Source organism: Meleagris gallopavo, chromosome 1 (genome assembly GCF_000146605.3).
Source record: "Meleagris gallopavo isolate NT-WF06-2002-E0010 breed Aviagen turkey brand Nicholas breeding stock chromosome 1, Turkey_5.1, whole genome shotgun sequence".
NCBI lineage: Eukaryota > Metazoa > Chordata > Aves > Galliformes > Phasianidae > Meleagris > Meleagris gallopavo.
This window is the reverse complement of record NC_015011.2, coordinates 55,385,073-55,395,873: the sequence shown is the minus strand read 5'-3', so window position 1 is coordinate 55,395,873 and position 10,801 is coordinate 55,385,073. Positions and strand designations below refer to the sequence as shown.

Here is a 10,801-nt window from a genome sequence, read left to right as displayed (position 1 = left end):
CTTCTCAAGAGAGCCCAGTGAAGGATCACGGAGATGATGAAGGGCCTGGAGCATCACCCTTATGAGGAAATGCTGAGAGCCCAGGGACTGTTCAGCCTGAGGAAGACTGAGGGCGAATCTTATCAGTGCCTATAAATATCAAGTGAGTGTGGCCAGGATATTTTCAGCAGTGCCCAGTGACAGAACAAGGGGCAACGGGAACAAAATGGAACATAGGAAGGTCCATATAAGCATGACAAAGAATTTCTTTTCTGTGAGAGGTACTAGAATAAGCTGCCCAGAGAGGTTGAGGAGTCTCCTTCTCTGGAGATATTCAAAACCTGCCTGGATGCTTTCCTGTGGAACTGACTGTAAGGAATATGCTTCAGCAGGGAGTTGGACTAGATGATCTCCAGAGGTTCCTGCCAATACTTACAACGCTGGTTTTGGTTGGGATTCTAGACACAGATACAAGAAGTTAGGAGTTGGAAGGCTCTAATATTTTCATCTGTATTGTAAGCATCATTTCTCCTCCTGGTGGAGGAAGATACTGACATTGAGGATGAGTAGTGATATCCATCTGGATTATGAATCCAAAACGTTAGGAGAAACCTTGCTGCAGTTCTGATTAAAGCACTCACCTTCAGAGGTGAAGGCTACATTCTTCATACCTCAGCCTTCCACAGTGAGTATCGAAAGAACTATCCTCTTTTTAAGCACGCTGAATCAACTCTCAATCCACAGTGTTACATAATATTATAGCAGAGTTGATACAGCTCTGAATCTGAGCTAATAATACACTGATGCACCACTAAAATCTTTACATTTTGTCTTGCTTGTCTATAGTAATGGCTTAGTGATCTCACATCCAACTACAAAAAGCCACACGGATGTGCCTTTAGGTAACTCTTCTCTGAAAAAGATTTTTTCTGAGTACAGTACTGAGGCATGGACTTCATGTTTTAGATAGGCAATGTCAGTGCCTTTCTGACAAACTCCACTCTGCAAACCAGTGACACAACACAGCACACCATGTTCTTGGCCTGAAGAAACCATTTTGGGATTAGTGCTTGTGCAAATACTGTATATTTTTACATGGTAATAATTTCTGTTAATGAAGCTGCAGCATACTTGCTGTCTTTTCCACTAGCATCTGTGCTTTTAATCAATGGCAACACCAAATTCTGAAGAAAAAAAGAAGTATTATTTCAGGACAGAGGTGTTCATGTGTAAAAGAAGAGGTATAGTTTCACAAAGGGAAGTCATGGTTTACAGGGCCAGGAAACATGCAGACTTCTGAAGCATATAGAGTTCAGCATTTCATGGGAAACATGCACAAATGTGAGGAATTGAGGGGAAAATGATTGTGAGAGGGAAAAAAAAAAAAGAAAAAAAAATTGATTACTCTGTGTTGGTCTTTACTATTCTGTTACTGGCCCAAGTGTGGCAATGTAACCCTATGGTTGCAACAGGTCGTAGCACTGCATGGCTGAGATCTCCCCCTTCTGATAATTTTGTTACAGTATATGTGGAGAGTTTCCCTAGATTCCCAGAACAAAGATTATTTTTATGCTTTAATGAGAAAAAAATGGATTAGTGTCTGAAGGCCAAAAGAGGCAAGAGTTTCTTTCTCTGCTAATCTACTGATAATTAAGATATATGACATAGGCATGCAGTACACAGTAAAATAATAAAGTGAAGCTAGGTGAAGACTGGCATTTTTGCACATGACTTCTTCTTCTATGTAGCCAGTGATTTGCAAGAATTACAGAAATTCTTCATTTGATCTTCTGGAGGGCATTGCAGAGAATCCCCATCTCACCTGTAAAGAAAATAATCAGACTAATTAGTCCTACAGCTATTTCTAACATTTCTGTATATATTTATATTTATAGATATATTCATTCCCTGAGGAAAAAAAAAAAGAATAAATAATTGCTGGACTGGACACATTAATGAGGGTCATACTGGAGTACGGTTTTCAGAGACAGCCCTTCACTTTCATTAGTCATACAAGGTTGGCTTGTAGGATCAGGAATGCTGATTCTTGGCAGGGTAGCCAATGTTAGGGAAAAAATATATCATGAGAAAACCAGAAACAAAAAAGGAATATATAAATAAGCCAAACTTCTCTTCTTTACTAAAAACAGCTAGAGACACAGATCAGAAACCGTTACAGGGCCTCTGAATTTTTCTAGCACCTCCAATTAAAATGGATATTTCAGATGTAACTAACTATAGCCAAGTGTGAATGCTATTTTGAAGCTTGGCTATAGTTAGAAAGGAATTTTCGTGCAGTAAAAGAGATATCTGATGACTGATCATGGTCAAGCTCAGAACACAAAAGGCAAAGACAAAATCTGTTTTGTGGTTATTATTTCTGATTTGAGCTTAGAGGTATTCAGGCTAACAGATCCATAGTTCCTTACTGTTGATAGTGTCAGCTAAGTTCTTCAGCTGCTTTGCATTGTCCAAGACTTCAATCCTCTGGGTGTAGGGATTGTACCGAACAGAGAAAGGACGAGGGATTGTTTGGGCAAATTTCCTGAGGCAAAAATACAGAAACACACACGTAAACATGAAAAGTTCCATTTTTCAGCAACTCTTCTCAGTTGGCATGTACATTTGCTGATGAGGGGAGGAAGCAACTGAAATTCCTGCTGAGTGAGATGATGGTGTTCTGTAACACACTTGAATCTTCATTTGTCCTTACCACCTCTAGTTTTTCCAGACAAATCTAATTATTCTACACTTCTGACACAGAATAGCTACATAGCTATCAGTATTTGCCAAACAGCAAGATCTCATTTTCCTTTCAGTAATGCAAAATCCTGATCCATGTCTACAATTTCTGGAAAGCAAAGTCAAAGATCATCATATTATGCCATCCTGCAATATCAGGGAACAGGCAAACTTCTGGCATTGTTGGTAGTGGTTCCCAGGTCACTGAAAAATAAGAGATAGTCAGTGAAGTGAAGCTGCAGTTTTGCCACCCTTATTCTCAGCCTTCTCTGCTGCAAAATAGTTAATTCCATGGCAGAAGCATTAAGATTTAAGTATCTTGGGATAACACTAATTTGCATTACCACAGAATTGTAGAAGGGAGAACTGAGTGGGAAAAGATGGTCAGAGCTATTGTTCCAGGCTCTTTGCACGACCCAGCAGGATACTGGTTTATATATCTGCTTCAGATTACTGAAGTTATTGCTGAAGGAGGAAAGAAAGCGAACAAGGGTTGATTTTGAAGCCTCACTGTATAGGCTGTGACTCAGCATAATGGTTAATCCCATATTCCCAGAACAGTGAAATATGTTGGATGCCACTTCTACATTGCTCCTCAGTTTAGCCCTAATTATTATCAGATAAGGCTGTTCTTTCCAATAGAGTTCACTGTGAGCAGGCCACAAGGTGCGACAACAGAAAACGATTACACTGACTACGATGAAAGAATCTAGTATTGTCAGTTCAGCTTTTCTAAGTGAAAAGGTCCTCTTTAGAAGATGGTCTTCTTAAATCTCTGCTGCAAGTAAGATCCTTGTTAGAAGATGAATACTTCTAGGTGAAATATTTCAAGTCAACCTCATAATTTTTCAGGAAGGTGTTCTTCCCTGAAAACCACGTAACCCACCAACACAGGCACTGAAACAACATCTTCACCTCTATTTAACCAGTTTTCCATATCTATTTTTGAAACAAGTGAAAGAAGCAATAAAACCTATAGAGTAAGGAGTTTTCTACAGAATAAGGCAGCATCTTTTTCTCTTTAGAGTAAGGCTTTCTCATCAGCTAGAGAGGTATACAGTGAAGATAGAAACTGTATGCAGGATGTTAATAGTATAATCCAGACAAGAAAGTTATCTTTTTCAAGTATTGCCCCACAGAAAAAGGCAGGAGTAGAGGCTGCTGGTTAATGATGACTGAGGAAACAGTAGGAGAGGTAGCAAGGAAGACCTAGCACCAGGAAGCCTGGGGCAGGTGAATGTCTTGGGTCTTGGTATGTGTTAATCTGCAAATAGGAGAAGAGAGAAAGAAAAATAAAGAAGAGACGGCAGATCTGGGACAAGTCCCTGTAAAGCATCTGCTGTGAAAGATTTATCGAGCGTGAACAAGATTAATCCCCAGATGCTTGGCTAATGTCCAGAAGGAATGTTGTTGTTGATACTGTTATTAAAGAAAAAAAGAAATATTTCTGTGAGGTGGAACCCAAGCTGAACCCCAAGTGCAGTCTGAGCCAGTTCTGTTTCAAGAACCAGAACTGAAACTGGACTTTTGCTTCAAAATCTTGTACTGGAACTGAATTTGTATTTGAGTCACAGATGACTGAAAGATTTATTAAGTAGCCCTGTAGGCTTGTAAACACACTGTTCATAACAAGCTGGAGGCTCTGTATTAAGCTGACAACAGAGGCCTCAGGATTGGGGTTATTACGCTTGCTGCTAGTTTCATTTAGTTGTAATATCAGTTGTCTAATGATCATGTAGCTATTACCCAATTTATCACAGTTTTGCTCAATTCTGAAAAAATCTGTTTTATAATGCTTAGTGTTAATAATTTTTGTATAGGCAGGATATCAAGTAGTTATGCTGAACAGGGTGAATTAAGTCGGACCCTAAAGTATGATTAACATAAAGGACTATTAGAGGGCTGATAAATGAGGCCTAAGGGCATGAGGGTAAGATGGGATAGAATGGGATGGGTTAGGATAGGATAGGATAGGATAGGATAGGATAGGATAGGATAGGATAGGATAGGATAGGATAGGATAGGATAGGAATGGAACAGACTACGGGTGGCTATTGTAGGGTAGATGATGCTGTGGTCTCTAGGCTATCAGCAGTTCCAGCTGATCAGGTATTCATAGTAACTTAGGAGCTGAGGGAAAACAAAAAACAGACAAACAAAAAATTCACAGATACAATTTGAGATGAGAAAAAAGAGACAAAAAAGATGTAAAGCATGTTAGAAAAGATAACAATGCCCCTGAACAGACCCTGGGCTAAGGAGGAAGAAAGAAAATGTAAACATATTTCTCCTCCTCAGGAAAGAGAGGAAGAAATACTATACATTAGCATCACAGTCTTGCTCTGAAGACCTCAGGAGATGCTGATAACTTTACAGCTCCACCCCTACCCCCGGTTGACTTTAAGACACAAAGGAAAGAGTAAGGGTGAACATAAGTTGAAAAGAAAAGGGAGAAGACACAAGAATTTTTTTTTAGTAACAAAGTTTAAATATATTATTGTTAAATAAACTTGTTTTGCCTTAATTTGCTAGCTTTGATCCCTAGTGTTATTATCATTGCAATTGGACTATTAATCCAGGTTCTTGTTTTTTGTTTTTTAAATATATTTTGGTTAAACAGATGACACTCTTAATTAGAGCTACCATAAGTTCTTGGCTTGATATACCTATGGCTTTACTACCTATGAGAAGATTTTGAGTAACTATTTAGACTCTTAGAGCATTGCACAACTTTTTCTCAAAACATTTCTGTCATACCAATACCTGTTACAACAGTGAGATCTGTTGTATTTGCAGTGGATAAGGAATTGGGTTATATATGGAATGATTGGCTTACCTTAGCTTTTCCTTTGCATCATTAAAACTTTCAGCAACAAAGTAGACAGGCTGGAACTCAGTAACAGAGTAATTCTGCACAGAAGTGTTCTCCAGGACGAGAGGCCGAATCTCAGGCTTACTTGATAAACAGTACTATGAGCAAAAGGGTAAATCTCAGTTAAATAATGCTTTAATTTGTTATGAAAGAAAGATAGGGCTCCTGAGTACTACCCAGTTTTACAGAGGAAAGACCTGCTGCTGTGGAATACCAATCATATGGTAACTTAATAGGGAAGAAGCAACTATGAGACATTTCTATGTAAATACACTGACACATTAATTAGATAGAACACTTCAACAAAATATAACATTATATTATGAAGTATGAAGCAAAATAAGGATCTAAGGACAGTCAGAAGATATATTCGAGTGATGTTAAAAACCCAGGCATGAACTGTATATCATGACTGAAATACTGTTTTAAAGAACATACCTGCAGCTCCCCAAATGAAGACAGCAGCCCAGCACCATATGCCTTTAGTGAATCTCCTTCCTTGCATAGTCCAAACTCCACAGTAAACCAATAAACCTAGCAAGAAAATTACACGGGATATTATTCCTTGACCAGAAATGACAGGTACACATCATTAATTTGAATGCCTTTAGAATTTGCATTTCTATTTGAAATGTTGCCGTATGTCAAACAACAAAGGTATAAATACAGGAAATGTCCTCACAGATTGAAATTCTTCTGAGAGGACCATACTAGACTCAGTGCGTCTGCAAATTCAGTTCCCTGACAAACAGCGTTGTGCTTTACTGTGATTACAGTTGTCAGCAGAGCAGAGACAATGAAAACATAGCAATAAAAATTCATTTTGGCTGGCCAACCCAGCTGAAGTTTGAACCTTTGATGATAGAAGTATGTTTCCTGTTTTACTCAGAGGGTGTCTGGCTGCAGCAGCACAGAAGAAATGAGCTGTTATAGCAATAGTAGACCCTCGCGCATGGTCCCACTCAACTTTTTGCTCTGTCACTGTATATTTGAAGGGACACTTACTCTCACTCAAATAAAACCTCCTTCATCTATCAAAAACAGCAAAGATAATGCAGCACTCTGCCCAGGTGATTTGGCACTGGTGACACTAATCTCGCATGCATATCCTGATGTGGAGTCACAGTTCTCCCAGTGCAGGATTCAGATGGGTCACTGACTGCAAAGGACATTATCTGCTTGGCAGGGTAGAAGAAAAGGGACGCCAGCAGATAGAAGAGTTACTGAAGCTGTCTTCCAGAATTTCCCAGGGGCATGTAGTAACACTCAGTCTCTTCTTGCCCAATGTTTGTAATGATGAAAGATTTGACCAACCCTCTGTTTTTAATCAAAACTGTCACTTGGAATAAGAGATGCCAAAACTATTTTCCTTTAGTGCAACTGTTTCAGGGTGAGGTTTTCCAATCATGGACTTCACTCTGTTCTCATTCAACTCTATGGGAGTTCTATCAGTGACCTCAGTGGCAGCAGAATTAAAACAACACAGGGTGCCTTGGAGAACTGAGCTCTCGTTTATTAAATTACCGTAGCAAGTTTCTCGATGAAATCATCTGGAGCTCCCAGAGATGCCAGTCCAATTTCCTGCAACAATAAACCATTATTCTTCAAGTCATTTATTGCAAACATTCTTCCTGTCTTGTCTTATGTAATTTCTCCCATTTTAAATGTTACCATCTCATACTACCACACACAAATGTTTACAGGACATGTTCATATCATGCAGTATCAATTTTAAAGCAGAAATCTCTCCAGAAATGAACAAAAGAGTCCTGTCTAAGTGTCATTTATGAGACACGACTCTTTAAGTCTGCTTCAAAACCCACTGAGGTCAAACAAAATTTTCATCAAGCCTACAATGCACACCAAAGAGAATGATAGTCAAAGGGAGATAAATCAATCACATCCATGCACCTTAAATATTTATCTCTGCTTCAGTGTGTCCTTACTACAAGAGCTTTCTTGCACCCTTGTAAGAGATGTGTGTTTGTTTGGTTTTTTTATTATTTCTTTTTTTTCCAAAAGTTAGGGCATGATTTGAAAAAGCTAGTTCATACCTTGGGAGCTAATGGAAACTTTCCTAGGAAGCATGCAATATCTGAATTCAGATGACAACCATGCAAGACTGCATAATAACCAGGTATCTTTCTCAGTTTACTTCAGGGTGAATTGAACATCAAGAATTAATCATTCACCTCTCAGGCCTCCACACACCAAAAGCATTGGAACAACTATTGCCATGGTAAATTCTAGTAAGCCGAAGGGCAGTAGGACTTATCTTGAAGGAAATTCTGGCAAAGGCCTTTCCTGAGAGCAAAACTGAACTACATCAAATTAACTACATCAAATCAACTTCTGTTCTGTGAGCAAGATGTTACATCAAGGTTGTTATCCCTTGCCTCAATCTTTCTGTCCTTCTGATCTTCTATTCTCTATCCTTCTTTCTGTCCTTCCTGTGTTTCTCTTTGTCTTCCTTTCCTTGCATTTCTTTTTTCTTCTTTCTATCTTTCTGTCTATGCCTTTCTGTTTTTTCTTGATTTATGGTAAGATGCAGCCAAAAGTTTAGTTCTTTCCTGAGGTTTGGCTTCTTTTCCAGTCATGTTAACACTACCAAAGAGAAAACTTTTCTCCAGACTCTTTCCACCCTCATAAGCAAGACAATTCCTCACTTTACATCTCTGTGATAGCTTCCTTCGTGGCTTCAATAGAAAAAAAAATCCTCACTTTCTCTAGTGTTTGGACTATAGAATGAATTGATAACCCATATGACTCATGATCCATTCAACTTTTCCCAGAAGTATCAGCATCTACGAAGAAGTTTTTAAGTGAATTTTTCACAAAGGGCTTGCCTGTAGAAAGCAATCCACACAAGACAAACATTTGGGGTGTGGGCAAATAAGATCATCTATGTGATTTGTGTCTAGATTTCAGTAAGTCACAATTCACAGCCTACATGGCATCAGATGTATTTTCATATAGTTTTAGCCAGAAGCATAGCAATATTCTCTCTTGTGTTCTGGTTTGATTCCTCACAACTCTTTAGAACCTACTACCTGTGGATATTTGTAATTTCAATACCTATCAATTATGAACTAAATCTTCACATTCAGATGACCAAAAAGCAAGGAAAATAATTAACACCATTTTTATTTTGAAAGAGAGACTCAGCTGACTTCACCCATACTTGAACAATAACCTTGAAGGTGAATTCTCCTTCATCCCATCCCATTTCATCCCATCCTATGTCATCCCGTCCTGTCCCATGTCATCCCATGCCATGGCATGCCATGCCATGCCATACCGTGCCATACAGTGCCATCCCATCCTATCCTATTCTTCATGGCTCTTGATTTGCCCTATTAATTACCTAGTCTGTGATGTGTTCAGTTTTAAAAATACTATAAATACTAAGTAACTTACCTGGGAAAACTGAGCAAAACTGGGATCAGCAAAAAGAGGCACATGTCCTAGTAGCTCATGGCAAATATCACTGCAGGAAAATATGACATGTAGGTAAATTTAATTTAGGAAATGCACTCCTATGAGCAAATAATGCTCAGGAATCTTGGAGTAAATTTTTCCTGCGACGAAATGGTTTGCACTCCTATGGCTTTTCAGTGGTTTTATCCTACATCAATCAAAGGAAGGATATGTAATTTGTTTTTCTTCATGGAAGGAAATAATGCTTCCAACTGTCCAATTCCTCAGCTCAGGAAAACCAAGGAAGAAATCACCTCACCAAAGGGAACATGCACTATTCTGTCTCAGAGGCAGGAAATAGCTTTAGATGAAGTTCATGCTCCAGGCATCTCAGAAGCTCAGCTTCAGTCACTGTTCAGGCCTAGAACCCCCCACTGAAAGATGGGAGCCCTCAGTTCCTCAAGTGGAACTGTTTTCATTGTGATTTGAACAAGCAGCTGGCATGTTTGGGGAAGAACTTACCTACACACTACTAGATTCCTCAAAGACAGAAAAGTGGTTTGATGAGACAAGAAGTGAAAAGGACAAAACACAAGACTTGTAGGAACTGCTTAACAACAGGGGTTGGCAGTGAGGCTTTCCACTGTACCATTTGCCCCAGTTTGCCTAGACATTTTGTGAAGAGATGAGAACAAAACATTTAAATGTGGCTTTGTGCAGGATGGCAATAGGGTGAGGAGAAGCAGGGAGGAAAATTAGAAGAATACGGAATGGAAAAGTGAGGAGGAAAGGGAGATTGCAGGAAGAAGTAGAGAGCAAAGAAACAGTAAAGAAGGGTCAGAAGAGCTGCAGTAATATGAAGCAGAGGAAGAAGAGAACTTACTTGAACACAGTAAGTGGAAATGGACAACAGACAGTGACAGAGAGAAAAAATATAAAACTTTAAAAGAAAAGGAGTCACTGATATGGGCTTCATTTATCTTTCTACCAGAAGCTTGCTTGCACCATGTTGAACCACTTCTGCATTAGATTTCACACTACTGCTTTGGGTGTTAATAGGTAAGCCAAATGTTTTTGTACACTGCTTTCTCATCTTCCAGCCACCATGTTAGCATGTCTTCAGTTAGCAAAACTGTCTGATAAACCCCAGAAGAACTTTCAGAAGTGGATACCACTTAATAAAAAGACTAGAAACCTTCAGTGTTTTCAGAAGAGCAGTCACTTGGCTGTTCTCTGTTAGATCTGTTCCCAGGAGTGCTCTGGAGTCCTGCATAGTTATTATCAGTTGGCCTGACCCTACAATTTTACTTACTTTCTATGCCAAAATACTTACGGCTCTGGTGTGTACATAGGTTTGGATGCATGGCGAATATACTGCGTAGAGTGAAATACTCGGAATGCCAGTCCAGCCAAGAAATCCCGAGAGGAGAGTAAGCCTGCAACAGGACGCAGGCGAAATCCAGTGCAGGCTGAAGGGACAAAAACATGGCATGTAAAAAGCACTTACGATGCTTGATCTATCCTTACCTGGACACCTTGCAGTAAAAGAACATTTTTGATTGTTTTCTTTGCTCTATGTTAAACAGAATTTAACTGCAAAAGAGCAGGGAATTTTCTGCCCATGTGTACCACCATCATAACATCTGAGCATCTGTACCATTGTACTTCTGAAACATTTAGAGAGTGATATGAAACAGTCTGAATGATGTGACCAAGTGCTCACAGAAAGTCTCTGGGAAAGCATCATCCCCACAAACATTTGTGTTTGGCAGGTTTGTTTTGTTTTGTTTC

The 10,801-nt window shown here is 39.2% G+C and overlaps 1 protein-coding gene across 1 annotated transcript in view; it reads right to left on the bottom strand.

Annotated features, from left to right (window-relative positions):
• Window positions 1-1,114: 1,114 nt before the first annotated feature.
• PAH (phenylalanine hydroxylase) overlaps window positions 1,115-10,801 on the bottom strand; it is a 16,639-nt gene continuing 6,952 nt past the window's right edge. Inside the window, exons 2-8 of the mRNA XM_031552917.1 lie at window positions 10,344-10,512; window positions 9,011-9,080; window positions 7,118-7,174; window positions 6,032-6,127; window positions 5,558-5,691; window positions 2,409-2,524; window positions 1,115-1,801 (exon numbers count right to left, since the gene is read on the bottom strand). Coding sequence (XP_031408777.1) covers window positions 1,758-1,801; window positions 2,409-2,524; window positions 5,558-5,691; window positions 6,032-6,127; window positions 7,118-7,174; window positions 9,011-9,080; window positions 10,344-10,512 — 686 coding nt within the window. The 3' untranslated portion in view covers window positions 1,115-1,757. The remainder of the gene's footprint in view (window positions 1,802-2,408; window positions 2,525-5,557; window positions 5,692-6,031; window positions 6,128-7,117; window positions 7,175-9,010; window positions 9,081-10,343; window positions 10,513-10,801) is intronic.